This window comes from Colobus angolensis, unplaced genomic scaffold (genome assembly GCF_000951035.1).
Source record: "Colobus angolensis palliatus isolate OR3802 unplaced genomic scaffold, Cang.pa_1.0 Scaffold150, whole genome shotgun sequence".
Classification (NCBI taxonomy): Eukaryota; Metazoa; Chordata; class Mammalia; order Primates; family Cercopithecidae; genus Colobus; species Colobus angolensis.
Window position 1 is genome coordinate 2100431 of NW_012114600.1, and position 15696 is coordinate 2116126.

At 40.6% G+C, this 15696-nt stretch overlaps 1 protein-coding gene across 4 annotated transcripts in view; it reads right to left on the bottom strand.

Moving 5' to 3' along the window:
- Positions 1-15696, bottom strand: part of ANO6 (anoctamin 6) — a 236138-nt gene that overhangs the window by 169664 nt on the left and 50778 nt on the right. The window contains exon 2 of one of the 4 annotated variants that reach the window (XM_011936061.1): positions 6629-6691. The exons of the other annotated variants lie outside the window; for them this stretch is intronic. Coding sequence (XP_011791451.1) covers positions 6629-6691 — 63 coding nt within the window. The remainder of the gene's footprint in view (positions 1-6628; positions 6692-15696) is intronic. 4 annotated transcript variants of the gene reach the window in all.

Below are 15696 nucleotides of genomic sequence, written 5' to 3' on the forward strand. Positions count from 1 at the left end.
AAAAAAAAAAAAAAAACAGAAAATGTCCCTTTTTAGGAAGCTTCTATTCCACAATGAAAACTAAATATAAGTACTTTTAAAATAAATGACTCCGCTTGGAGATATGAAGGAAATAAACAAGTTGATATAGCAGAGATTAAGAGATGGAAGTATTTTGGGTAGGGTGGGTCAGAGGAGCCTCCCTGAGGGGTGATATTTGAGACCTGAAGTATGAGAAGGAGTTGGCTATGCAGGGCTAAAAAAAGAGCATGCAAGGAAAAAGAAAAAGCAAGTCAATGGTTCTGAAGCAGAAAGTATCCTGGTGTGCACCAAGATATGATCAAAGATCAGTGTGACTGCAGGGCGGTGAAGAACAGGAGAGACTGGGGAACAAGTGAGGCTGACCAGGAGGCAGGAGCCATCATACCACGCACTGACAGGTAAACAATGGGATGGCACCACAGCATCACAGAGCATATTTCTGTGGCAGGAGTGGAAACAACAGACCCAGTCATTAGACTAATGTTGAAGTCTAGGAGATGAAGTTGGCCTAAGATGACAGTAGTGGAGACAGAGAAGATATTCAAAATCATTTTGAAGGTAGAAGTACTGGCAGGAGAGGAAGGACAATAGAAGAGAAACCAAGGATGATATGTAGGTTTCTGACTTTGTAAATTGAAGGATGGTGGTACCATTTACTGAGATGGTGAAGACACAGAGTGGAGAGGCAGGATGGGGTAGATGGGACATGGAAGCAAATCAAGAGTTCCTCCCTGAACACGAGACTCCATCCAGGAGTGCTGTCAAGGAGAGAGGAGGGTACAGTGTCTAGAACTCAGAAGAGCTCAGTATTGGAGATACATAGCTTGGAGAGTCAACAAATTAATGGTATTTAAAGCCCCTGGAATAGATGAGCATGTAGACAGAAGAGGTATTGCTTAAACCACAGCATGAAGAATTCTCAACATTCCCAGGTGGCCAAGTAATGAAAGAAATGCCAGTAAAGGATCAAGAAATGGCCAGTAGCGAAAAGGGAAGGCCAAGTTAGAAGGTAATTTCAAGAAGGCAATAGAAGACTGCTTAAAGCCACTCAGAGATCTAGTAAGATAGAAATGTATCTACTGGAAGCAGCAACACACAGGTCTTGGATGACTCTGCCAAAATCAATTTCAGAAGAGTGATGGGAAAAGACACCACACTGTAACAGATTGAAAAATAAATGAGTAATGAAGAGGCCGTAGTACCTGTAGGCAACATTTCAGAAGTTTCGCTTTAAAAGGAGACAGAGAGGCTGGGAATGGTGGCTCATGCCTGTAATCCCAGCACTTTGGGAGGCCAAGGCGGGTGGATCACAAGGTCAGGAGTTCGAGACCAGCCTGGCCAATGTGGTGAAGCTCCATCTCTACTAAAAATACAAAAATTAGCCAGTCGTGGGGGTGGGCGCCTGTAATCCCAGCTACTCGGGAGGCCGAGGCAGGGAACTGCTTGAACTCAGGAGTCAGAAGCTGCAGTGAGCCAAGATGGCACCACTGTACCCCAGCCTGGGTGACAGAGCAAGACTCTGTCTCAAAAAAAAAAAAGAAAAAAAGAAAAAATTTAAAAAAGAAAATAAAAGGAGACAGAGAAACAGGGTAAGAGATGGAGAGGGATCTAAAGGTCTAGAGAAAGGTGCTTGATTCTTTAGTATTTTTAACACAGGGATTCCAGAGTATTAATTTACTAACTCCTTCAGTTGTACAACTTAACAAGCACCAGATCAGTGTCCTTACAGAGCTTACAATCTATTGGTATAGAGACAACAAACAAGTATACTAATTTCAGGTGGAGATAAATGTTTTGAAGACAAAGCAGGTTAAGAGGACACAGAGTAACAGTGACATTTTAGATAGATAAGTCAGGGGTGACAGCTCTGAGTAGGTGACATTCAAGTGAGAACTGAATGAAGTGCAGCAGCAAGCATCCTAGATGAGAAAGGAGTTAGGAGGTGAGAGAGGGTGGAGAGGACGATGAGAACAGTGGCCAGGCAAGGGGTGACATGTCAAGGGACACGTGTGGCTAAAGCACAGTAAGAGACAGGCAGAGCAGGAAGAGAAGAGGATGGAGAGGTAGCAGAGACCTTACAGTACATGGCCAAGAGTTTGGATTTTATACTGTTTGTAGAGAAGCCACTACAGACAGTATAAAGGTGTAAAAGAGAAGGATCACTGTGACTGTTCTGTGAATTCAGACCAAGAGGTGCATGAATGGTGGCAGGAAGCGACTACAGGAGTCCTTGCAAAATTTAGTAGTGGCCTGGGCTCAGATTTAGGTGTGGGAGCAGGGGATTATGGGTGCTTGAATTTGAGAATATGAGGTGTCACAGAAAGACAGGAATCAAGGTTGACTTCAGCTTTGGGGCCTGAGTGACTAGGTGGTATCACTGCAGAGGTTAGAACAATGGAGGAAGTATAGGCTCATGAAACAAATCAAGAATTTGGTTTTGGAAATGTTAAGTTCAACTCATCTACTAAACAAGTAAGTGAAGAAGTAAAGCAGACAGCTGTAAAGCAAGGGAGAGGTAGGGAGTATACGTAAGTATGTGGAAGTCATCCACATACAGGTGTCATTCAGGACCTTGCAAATGAATGAGATCACCTATGGAGTGGAGACCAGAAAGAGGGTCAGAGCACTAAGCCCTGGGTGCTCCAAAGTTTAGGGGCAAGAAGAGAAGGATCCAGCAGGAGAGACTGGGAAAGAACAAGTGAGCAGTGAGCAGAATCAAGATAAAGTAGCATCACGAAGCCAAATAAAAAAAGAATTTCAGGAAGCAGGGATGGTCAGCTGTGCCCCATGCTGCTGAGATAAGCATGAGCTCCAAGAGAAATTCTAGGAACCTCTGTGACTCATGATGAATGAACAATGGTCTGTGATAACATTCCTTACCCATAAGTGTATTCAGACCACTTAGTCACCCTCAGTTCATTTAGAACACTATGCCTCTGTTTCCAAGGAAGCCTCACCCCATGGCAAGCCTCCTTCAGGATTCTCCCAGGAAGCAACAGAAGAGATCCCTGTGCCTGTGAAATAGAAATGGCTCTAATGGGGAGGCGTAAATAGGAAGCAGACCAATGCTCACAGCAAAGAACCCAACTTGTTGGGGCAGAATAGAACCATTCTATAAATTCCTACATTTTTCTGACTCACAGCATGTGAGAAGAAAATCAACAGCAATAAAGTTATTATAACTCCCATTCTACCGATGAGGAAATTAAGGCACGAAGAGGTTAAGTGACTTGCCCAAAATCACACAGCTAGTAGGTAGGAAAGCCAAGATTCTCAAACCTAGGAATCAAAGGAAAAGAACAAATTGTCAACTATTTTGCTTGGCTGCCTTCCCCAAATCAAATGTGTAGTTTCTGGGAGTCAGATCACAAAATTCTATCTGACACTATGACTTCTGATCAAAATTGGCCATCCTTTCTTCCATTTTAAAATATTTAATTGACAAAGATTGAATATATTCAAGGTGTACAACATGATTTGATATACATTGTGTAACAATTACCACAATCAAATTAACACACCGCATCACCATTCATACTGTACATTAGATCCCCAGAACTTAGTCATCTTTAACTTAAACTCTCTACCCTTTGACCAACATCTCCCATTTCCCACAACCCCCGGCAATCACTGTTCTTTTTTTTGTTTTGAGACGGAGTCTTGCTCTGTTGCCCAGGCTGGAGGGCAGTGGTGCGATCTTGGCTCACTGCAAGCTCTGCCTTCCGGGTTCACACCATTCTCCTGCCTCAGCCTCCCAAGTAGCTGGGAGTACAGGTGCCCACCACCATGCCCAGGTAAGTTTTTTGTATTTTTAGTAGAGACAGGGTTTCACCATGTTAGCCAGGATGGTCTCGATCTCCTGACCTCGTGATCCGTCCGCCTCAGCCTCCCAAAGTGCTGAGATTACAGGCGTGAGCCACGGCACCCGGCCAATCACTGTTCTACTCTCTGCTTTTATGACTTTTTTAGATTTCACATGTAAGTGAGGTCAAACAGTATTTGTCTTTCTGTGTCTGGCTTATTTCACTTAGCGTAACGTCCCCCAGGTTCATCCATGTTATCACAAATGGCAGGATTTCCTTCTTTTTTATGGCTGAATAACATTCCGCTGTATAAATGCACCAAAATTTCTTTATCCATTCATCCATCAATGGATACTTAGGCTGTTTCCATATCTTGGCTATTGTGAATAATGCTGCAATGAATACAAAAGTGTGAATGTCTCTTCAAGATACTAAGATCATTCCCTTTGAGTATATACTCAGAAGTGGGACTGCAGGATTATGTGGTAGTTCTATTTTTGATTTTTTGTTTTTAGAACTGTCATACTGTTTTCCATAATGGCTGTGCAATTTATATTCCCAATGGTTTACAAGGATTCCCTTTTTTCCATACCATTGCCAACACTTTTTCTCATCGACTTAATGGTGTTTATTAAGAACTCTAAGGGAAGCTAAAGCCAGTCCTCTTTCACCAGCATGGTAAACGTTCATAGTTAATAATGTTTCTTCTGGAGAATTCTCTTTTATGACATGAGAGGCCATATTCAGTGGAAAAACACAAGGACATCAGGCACACTTGGATTTAAATTTTGGCTCCTCTCTCTAGTGAACGGGTAAATGTAAAAATGTGGTGAGAAAAAATCCTAATTTGCAGGGTAGTTATAAAAGTCTGATGACAGGACATAGATGAAAACATTGAAAATGGAGTGTTACATATTTAAAAAACCCTTTTTTCTCTGCTGCGTCTTCTCTTCCAGAATGTACATGTTTTGTGAGATATATTCATAAGTATCTTCTTGTTATCTTTGGAGCAACTTGAAATGGTGTTGCATTTCAACACTGCTGAGCCTCTGAAGTTAGTGTGATAGAAGTTGGTTATTCATTAATAGTTTTTGTTAAACTTTTCACCTACATAGCAGCAAAAAAAAGAAAAAAGAAAAAAAAACCCAAAAAGGTGGTTCTTCAAATCTTCATGTTTTACTGTCACAAAAATTTTGCATCTTTAAACAATAAAAGTTACTTAATATAAAAATGTTTTATATTTACCTCCAACTAAATTGATTTGCTTTCTCTTGAAAGTTTCAGGAATATTTGTTTTAGGAAGATTTTCCATGATATATGGTGACTTGACTTCCACACTGCCACATTACCACTTGCTTTCCAATATGAAGGCTCTTAAAAATAATGCACGAAAGTATGACGACTTAAGATTTCAAAGAGGTTCTTCACATTTCAATTATTATTCTGTCCTGTTTGCACCATCTTAACATCTTGGAGTCTACTCTACAATGTGGCCCAGTTGCAGTTTTAGTTCCAAAAAATTTTAACTGTGTATTTTCCACCCAAGAAAATTATTACTTTCCAGCATTTCAACAGTGAGTTCCTGGCCACTTGTAGGCTAAGCAGATACTAGCTGTGATCTTGCTTTTAGAGAAAAGTCTCTGGAACAGCTATAAGAGTAAATGTAAACAGTATAAATCTGAAAATATTTTTCCAGTAAAAACAGAACACTTGCCAAGGATGATCCTAAGTAAACTGCAATGACAGAAGATAGAGTTTTAAAAAATCATTTGAAAAGACAAAACATATTAATCCAAAGAAGCCAAAGGATTTAATTCAGCTATACTAACAGAATGTGGCTGCTTTAAAATATTACAGATTGGTGCAAAAGTAATTGCGCTTTTTGCTATTAACAGTAATGACAATTACTTTTACTTTTGCACCAAATAATCCGTCCTTAAAATGTATATTTATAAAATAGCATCATTTACTTTTGCACCAAATAATAATTCAGTCCTTAAAATGTATTTTTATAAAATAGCATCATTTACTTCAGACAACTTTTTGTTGTTAGGTAATGCCACATACTCCCTTTTGTTATGCTATACACACTTGTATATTATTCGAAGGCCCCTGGATGTTGTACATACCCTGAGTAACATGTAAGGTCACTGAAATCTTGTTTTCATTATTTTGTCATCAAAATATCCTTGCCAAACTTTTTTTGCTAAAACTCTTTCTCCTGGGAGGCAGGGTAGGAAGTCCTTCTTCCTTATAAGATCCTGGCCCACAGTACGGTGAGCCACAGACAGGTAAGAAGTAACTTTTGCAGCCGGGCATAGTGGCTCACACCTGTAATCCCCACACTTTGGGAGGCTGAGGCGGGTGGATCACTTGAGGTCAAGAGTTTGAGACCAGCCTGACCAACATAGCGAAACCGCAAAATATAAAAATTAGCAGGTTATGGTAGCATGCACCTATAATTCCAGCTATTTGGAGGCGGAGGTTGCAGTGAGCTGAGATTGCACCACTGCACTCCAGCATGGGTGATGAAGTGAGACTGTCTCAACCAGAAAAAAAAAAAAAAGAAATAACTTTTGCTTTCTGAAGTTGTTTTCTGAAGCATGCATACAGGAATGGATTATTTTCAGCAATCTATGTGGACTGAGGAATAAAAAGTTACAGAACTTCAACAAATAATATCTGAAACCCCACTACTGTTACAGAAATAACAAGAAAGACACAGGCCTGTTCTCCCCGAACTGACAGTCGGAGGGGAAAAGGAAGGAAGGATGCTGTTCAAATACGAAGGAAGGGGATCTTACCCAGGCTGGATGAGAGGTGAGTGTGAGGAGTCAGAAAAGGCCTCCTGGAGGTGGGAACATCACCTGAAGGATGAGGAGGTATCAATAAATACAATAGGCCAATATAAGGGTTGGTGTTAGGCTGCAGACAGAGCAGGAGGCAGCATCAGACCTGCCTCTGTAACAACAAGGACCTGCCCTTGTGTAAGCCATTTGACCTTTTTTGCTCTCATTTTCCTTATCTATAATATGGGTTGGCCAGGATGTCAGTTAACCTTAACTCTTGCTGTGCATCAAAATCACCTGAGCGCCTTCTAAAAAGAATGGCTCCTTCCTCTGAAAGGTCATTCCAGGTGATGGGGCATCAGTGTTTCTTTCATGAACTCTCCAGATGATGCTAATCTGCAGCCAGGGCTGAGAACCACTGGATGAGATGAGCTCTCAAGGCCCTGACATCTTAGGTCTGTAGTTCACAACCCCTGGAGCACAATAACATCTTCTGGGAGCTTTTAGAAATCCCATTGGAGGCTGCATTCCAGATAATTAAACCAGATCTTTGGAGGTGGCCTCAGGCATCTGTAATTTTAAAGTTCCCAGACTGATGCCAAGCTACAACCAAGGTTGACAACCATTGTCCTAGGCCCTCTTAATACTTCAGTTCCCTATTATGGTCAATGAAGGATGGGAAAATTAAAAAGAAAACTACATCGAATTGAAAAGAAAACTAAAAGCCAAAGGCCACCGAAGGATCTTAAATGGGACTGTACCACACATGGATGTGTGCATCATTCATGTTTATGCATGACAGGTGGGAAATGCCTAATCCAAAATGCTCTCAGTTCTAAATTTAAGATTCAATAGAATACTTCTATAAAATGGCTCCATGGTGTGTTCTCTGCAATACTTAGTCAGAATTTGATTTGCATGGTTGACTGTAATATGAACATTACATTCCCTACCCACGAGGTTACTTAAATCCACTTATTAGGCAATGGTGAACTAAACAAACAGTAATTAGAAACACTCCAGACTACCTTTTAAATCTGTTGCTCAATTAGGTTTTTCCTGCACCAAAGCCCATACACACAGCATGTCCACAAGCATCACAAAACCAAAGCCTCAGAAATATTTACACTAATAAGGGCATAAGCTACCTTTAGGCCTTCACACTGGATTCTGCAGGGAAGTAAGGGTTGCTTTAGAAGAAGACTATTCATTACTGCTATTTCTCACATCTGGGTAAATAAAGCACTGCCCGCATGCGGTTGGAAATCCCAGGTGAAAATGAACTCTCCAGGGGTCTGGAAATGAAGAATACCTCTGACAGACTGTCTCATTTCCTGAAATGAGTCAGAAGTGAAAGTAATTCTTCAGAAAAGAACATCTGCACTATGGCACAGCTTATAAAATAATGCCAGATGATACCTGTGGCTATGAAGTTGGCCCCAGAGAAGAAGGGAGGGTCTGGGAACAGCACCAGAGCCTCTGCATCACACTTAACCTCAGGGCTGCCGCTGTTAGCTTGGAGGGCCTGCAAATCCAATGACCGGCCAGGCGTCCTGGTCTCCACCATAAATCTTGATTAGCAGTCAGACTGCTCACATTCCATTAGAGAGCTGGCCCCTCGCCAATGGGTGGAAGCAGCCAGAAAGGATGCATGTGCTGCCCTGAGCACGGAAATAGCAATTCTTACATGAAAAATTGTTTTCCTTAATTAAAAATAGTCTATACCCGTTAATGATTCAGACAGACCTTTCTTCCTGGGGAGGACTATGACCTAATGCTGCCAAGGAAAACCCTTTCCCCTCCTATTATGCAGGAAGAAGAGGTATTGGCATGTGGTCAGGTACTGGAGGACAGGAAAGAATGAAATGCCTTTCAGAACAACTCTAGTAAAGACCAATAAATAGGAAGGTGAAAAACAAAGACGGTTTTCACCAAGATCAGAGGCCAGTTCTTCTTCTTAGATAGCTCTTCATTATTCTTTTCATCCTGGTTAAGTATATATGTACGTATTTTATTTATTTAATGTTTGAGACAGGGTCTCACTCTGTCACCCAGACTGGAGTGCAGTGGTACAATCTCGGCTCACTGCAGCCTCCACCTCTCAGGTCCAAGCAATTCTCCTGCCTCAGCCTCTCGGGTAGCTGGCATTACAGGCACGTACCACCACATCTGGCTAATTTTTGTATTTTTGTAGAGACAGGGTTTCACCATGTTGGCCAGGCTGGTCTTGGACTCCTAACCTCAAGTGATCTGCCTGCCTTGGCCTCCCAAAGTGCTGGGATTACAGGCATGAGCCACTGTGCCCAGACCGGGGTTTTTAAAAGGAATCCAGCACTGCTGTTTGTAATGGAGTGGTGGGGGAACTGGAAACAATCTACATGCCCATTAATAGATGAACAGGTAAATTATAGTACGTACACAATGGAATACAATGTAGTTATTTAAAAGTCCAATCCGTGTGCAGATACAGAGATATCTGTACTCTCTCTGACACATTAATACATTAAAAAATGCACCTGGCCTTTGTATAGTAAACATTTGTGTAAATGTTTTTAAAGAAGTTGCCTAAAATAGGAGAGGGTTGGGAAAGAGTATTATTTTTCTTTTATACCCTTCAATATAGTTTTGACTTATCTTTTCATATACCTGTACCCTTCCCTTTTAAAAATAGGCACTAAGTAAGTGGAGGGCTATTTCTGGTTTCTTCTTTATGCTAGCCTCTTTATACATAATTTAAAACAAGTATTATTTTATTTTTTTGAGATGGGAGTCTTGCTCTGTTGCCCAGACTGGAGCACAGTGGCATGATCTCGGCTCACTGCAACCTCTGCCTCCCTGGTTCAAGCGATTCTCCTGCCTCACCCTCCCAAGTAGCTGGGATTACAGGTGCCCGCCACCATGCCCGGCTAGTGTTTACATTTTTAGTAGAGATGGAGTTTCACCACACTGGCCAGGCTGGTCTCAAACTCCTGACCTCAAGTGATCGGCCTGCCTTGGCCTCCCAAAGTGCTGGGATTACAGGTGTGAGCCACCATGCCTGGCTAGTAAGTGCTATTTTAAATAGATGTTATGGAATCATAACTCCCCAAAAATCAGATGTCAAAGCCCTAACCCACAGTATCTCAAAATGTGGATTTGGAACAGACAGGGTCTTTAAAGAGGTGATTAAGTTGAAAATGAGACTGAGCGTGTGCCCTAATCCAATCAGACTGGTGTCCTTAAAAGAGGAATAAATTTGGACATGGGAAGATACCGGAGTGCATGCACGCAGGGGAAAGACCATGTGAGGATGCAGAAAAGGTGGTCGTTGGCAAGCCTCAGGAGAAACCAAATGTACTGACACCTTGACCTTGGGCTTCCTAGCCTCCAGAACTATGAGAAAATAATGTCTGTTGTTTAATAACCCAGTCTAAAGTATTCTGTCATGGTAGCCCCAGCAAACTAATATAACAGATAAATAGATGGATGATTCAATTCAACTAGCACAACATGGATACAGTCAACCATAAGAGTCTTCAACAGGTGAAAAACCCACTAAGTCCACCATGATGCTGACGGTCTAATCTGCCTTTGAAGACACAGGAGTTGATGGAGCTTCTGACTAAATCATGTTCACCCTGTTAAGTGATTCAAGCCAGGACTTGAATGGGTTTCCCACCTCGTCATTTTTAACAAACTCCATAACTCAAAGAACTAGAGCCTCAGATACATACACACACACATTTGTTTTCTGAGACAGGATCTTGCTCTGTCACTTCCTGGGCTCAAGCAATCCTCCTGCCTTAGCCTTTCAAGTAGCTCAAACTACAGGTCCATGCTACCATGCTCAGCTAATTTTTCAATGTTTTTGTAGAAATGAGGTCTCACTATACTACCAGGCTAAGCCTCACATGTTTTATTAGTGACTTTTAAAAGCTTGGCTTATAGTCAAAAGGCTGATAACTAATGAAAGGGAAAGTGTCACAGTAATATTAATTCAATTTTTTAAAAAAAGACTTGGCACCAGTGTTTAAAACAAGTATGGAAAAACAAATGATATGCCATATTTATGGGCCAACTTAATCTTTTATGCTTTAATACATATGGTCCCAGACCACAGTGCAATATATTTTTAAAAGTATGGTAATCCAGGGCTAAAATTTCTTTATGAAACCTTACAGATTTTTACAAATTTATTACTATTTTTAAAAACTGGAGTTTAGAGATCAGTGACAAAGAACCACAGACTTTGCCTACAGAATCTTTAGGCTATAAAGGCTTTACTTACAAACCTATAGTCTTTAACTTGCAAAGATTTGTAAGTGGGTCAAGATGCAGACACCTGAAAAGATCACGACCCAAAGATAAATATGTGGTACAGTCAGTTCAGGCTACAGACATTCAGAGGAAGGTGGAATCACTTTTGCCTTGAATGGCCGGGGGAAGTTTCACCAACGGTATAGGGTCTAAGTCAATCTGGGATTAGAAATAAACGTTAAGGAGAAGTGATTTATGTTCAGGTCTGCCTTACCGCTGAGTATATTGTTCTAAAGGTGAGAACTGTGTCCCTAAGATCCTAACAGTGCCTGGCAAAAAATGGGCATCTGCCAGCTGGGGCAGGGAAACAGGTGAACACACAGCATGCTCATGTTAGGGTAGGTCTATACTGCAGGATTTTTGTAAGGAAGTTGCAGGACATAAGATTTAAAAAGTTGGAACCAATCTGTAGGTACACTGAGGTTTGGGCTTTATCCCTACACAGTATAGAGTCTACAAAGATGTTTCTGAAGGAGAAAAGCACATGATGGGGCCAGCAGTGTTGTGCAGAATGGACTGGAGGTGGTAGAGAAATGACAAGAATCAGGAAGGTTAACTGGATGATCAGCTGGGTAAAGTCTCAGCTTCCTAATCTGTAAAATGGGCATCATACTACTTCTGTTCATAGGGCTGCTGTGCATATTAAATGGAATAAGGATGGTAAGGTACATAACATGAGGTTTGACAGTAAGCACTCAAGACATAATTGCTATCATTATTATTTACTATCATTATTTATTGTTATTATCATTATTTATTATTGTTCCACACTAAGATATAGAAGCAAACGAGCAAGAACAAATGTGAGGTGTGGAGCCAAGGGATGTAGGTCACCTCAGGGTCTCAAGTCCCTTACACAGAATGGTAAGGCTACCTATCTTTTTGGAAATGGAATGTGCTATATTTATTCCTTAGTTCTCCATAACTTCGTATTTCAATACAGTAGATCTAACATGGAAGGAACAGATGTCTGAAATGATCTTTAAAATTGAGACTACAAAATCAACTTTACTTTGCTTTCATATAAAAGTCACTATACAGACTAATGTCAATCAGTTTTGAAACACAAAATTAATGGATTCAGCTATAAATCCAAGAAAACCATTTTCATAATGAAAATGCCAATGCCTTAATTTAAGAATGGAATTGTCAACATAAAAGACTTACAGTCAATGAGGAATTGCTCCTTTCACTCATAAATGAAAGAGCCTGACAACTCCGAATTGTTTCTGAAACTCTGATTATCAGAAATTGTTGAGAATATAAGCTACAGGATTTTTCCAACTGCACAATTACTACTTGATATTGGAGCTCACAGCTTCAGACCAAATTTGGTGTGCTGGCTTTGTACATTCCTTTCTCTAATTCTTTTTTTTTTCTTTTTTTTTTTTTGAGACGGAGTCTCGCTCTGTCGCCCAGGCTGGAGTTCAGTGGCGCGATCTCAGCTCACTACAAGCTCCGCCTCCCGGGTTCCCGCCATTCTCCTGCCTCAGCCTCCCAAGTAGCTGGGACTACAGGCGCCCGCCACCTCGCCCTATCAGGGACCCAAGGTCTTATATTTAGTGTCATGATACAGCTATGAAGTTCAACTGAAGATAATAGCACTTTGTCTAATACAAAACAATGCTAACTTTTTTTTGTAAATTTGATCTTAGAAGATTTACTGTACCACAAAATAATTTTTTGTATATTTACATAAATAGGTATGTATCCAAAATCAAGTTTCACCAACTAACCATTGGTAAAATTAATGTATCAGACATCTGTGCTATTCTTACTCTCAATATTAATCATCTATTTCAAAACTTTACTCTTTGGTCCATGATAGGTTGCCATTACTACATCATTGGTGGGTGTGTTACTTCTTAAAATTAATAAAAGCCAACCCCAAAAAAATTATACAAAGGGACTAAATAAGACAAAACTTATTACTTTTACCAGAGTCAACAGAAACTTTCCAGGAATCAGAGGCCAAGATTAAGAGAACAATCAGCTGTCAAACCAATTAATAGGCCAAGGACAGAGAAGGATAAGGAATGCAAACTTGCCAGCATAATTTCCAGTTGACAGGCATTAGCCAAGACATACACGTATTCAACATTTGAATAACATCTTAAAAGGAAAGAGTAGAGCACAAAATCAGGAATCAAGACGTGGGAAGAAGAAAAAATGCCTTTAAGGAGAGAATAAAGCCTGAAGACAACATGCAGCAGGTAATGGGGCGACCAGCAGCTAAATCAAAAGACATGAGCTGTAACCCTGCTTTACACCTACCAAACTGGTTTCCTAGGTTTCCTTCCTAATGTTCCTTAACTTTTTTAAGTCTTAGAATCTTTAGCTGTAGTTTGAACAGGGAAGATGATATGATATCCAAAGGTCTCCTCCAGCTCTGATAATAGACTGGGAGTTTGTTTAGATGATGAACAGATACTTTTAAGTGGGGAAAAAATAGGCTACTTTTATTTCACAGTGACTTCAAGTTCACAAGAATGAAATTTCACGGAAGGAAGCCAAGCTGTCAGCACACACAGTGAACACAGCCCTAAAGCATTTGTCAAATCAAGGCCTCTGAAATGAGTACAAACACCTGGATGGTGTGCATGTTACCTGCCACATAACCTCAGCCTCAGTCACAATCCCTTTGCCTCTGACCCTCCTTGGCTCTTCCCAGTTGGATACACTTACTTCTCAGCCCCCATTCTTCATGTAATCCTGCCAGAAGCAAGTTGTACACACATCTATAAAAAGTTAGGAGAGGTTTACGGTGAAACAGGCAATGGAAATCCTTGGTGCAGCTCCTAACCTTGAGAATAGCACAGTATGTAACAATTACCAGTATTCTAAAAGGACATTTTAGGCCAGGTAGGGTGGCTGACAACTGTAATCTCAGCATTTTGGAAGGCCAAGGTGAGAAGAATGCTTGAGGCCAGGAGTTTAAGATCAACCCAGGCAAAAAAATGAGATCCCATCTCTCAAAAAAAAAAAAAAAAAAAGGCCAGGCCAGGCCAGGCATGATGGTTGTAGTCCCAGCTATTCAGGAGGCTGAGGGGAGAGAACCACTTGAGCCCAGGAATTCAAAGTTGCAGTGATCGCACCACTGCACTACAGCCTGGGTGACAGAGCAAGACCCTGTCTCTCAAAATAAAAATAAAAAGAGAACATCTTGTACTGGCCCCTGTTAGAATGCGTTCCCCAGTAATTTCACTTCTCAAGAACTTCACAAAATAATGTGAAATATAGACAAATATTCATACCTACAAATCTCTCTCAATATTATTTATAACAGCCAAAAAATCTGATGCATGCTAGACCTGCAACAATCAAGTAAAAATTATGCAAATTATACCTCAAGTTAAGTTCCCCTCCTACATGATCCCACAGACCGTGTGCTTGCCCCTCTATGGGACTCAACTTGCCTACTAATTGACCATTTCCTCCAGCAGGTCCTGAAGGACAAACACCACGGTTTGTTCACTACTTTCGCCACAAAGTGTAGCTTATAGTAAGCACAAACTAAATATCTGTTGAACGTCTTCTGGAAAACGTGTTTAAGTAAATTTTATGTGATAGAATGTTATTCAGCCATTAAATGTGGTTTGTGAAGCCTTCTTAAACATAGGGAGTGCTGATGATGAAAAGCTCTGGAAATGGATAGTGGTGGTGATTGCACAACATTGAATATACTTAATGCCACTGAATTGTACACTTAAAAATGGTTAAAATGCTTAATTTTATGTTATGTATACTTTACTCCAATAAAGGAGATAAACAGAGAGAGCTTATGAGGCAAGTTAAGTGAAAAGGCAGGATACCATACGTCCAAACCATATAAAACCACATTTGCATTTTTTTAAAAGGTAGGAAAGCAGCATACTAAAATATTCATGGTGGTTTATCTTTGAGGGGTAGTGTTGCGGTGATTTTTGGTTTATTTGCAGTTTTCTGTATCTTCCAAAATTTCTACAATGGTTCACATATAATATGTATAATCAGAAAAAGACATTAAGCAGCAGAAGCCAGGGATAGAAAGGTTTCCTTATCAGCAGGTTAAACCTTGCTATGATCCTTGATGTATTATACTTGTATAGTGCATATCATTTGTGCTTGCCTTCACTGTATAGTCCATAAAACATGCCATTTAAGTGAAAATTGTACCTTTTAAAATTGAAATGTATTATTTAGCTTTTGCTCTGCCAGAAAGTATGACTTTCAGATGTGACGTACCGTAAGTATGCTTTGCCCAGGCTGAGAAGCAGCAACTGATGGTTGTTTTAGACATACAAGTGACCAACTGGAAATGCACAGTTGTGCTCAGAGGTGAGACTTTCAGAACCTGTGATGAGCCAGTCTGCAACACCTCAGAGACAGACATCCAAATGGCCTCAATAAACACTAAACTTGACACAGTTACAAACAAATTAGAAGCAAGTCCTTTGGAGTTACACAAACTCAGGACTGAAGTAACAGAGCCAGGACTGCCACTTATCATGCATACCACTGTGAGTGTTCCTGGCCTCAGTTGTCCCACAAATAAATGGGGATAAAAACGCTTCCCTCTTGGTTAAATAAGATGATGTTTGCAAATCAGAGCTGGAGGAAACCCTGAGCGTGCTAACAGCAATTGTCCAACCAATATCATTAACTTTCTTCCTTTCCCCTCTTTAAATTAAGTGTCCAATCCAGGATAGCAAATGAAATGCTAAAAATGGTCCTCTAGGTATTTTATTCTCTTTGAAGCTATTGTGAATGGGAGTTCATTCATGATTTGGCTCTCTGTTTGTCTGTTA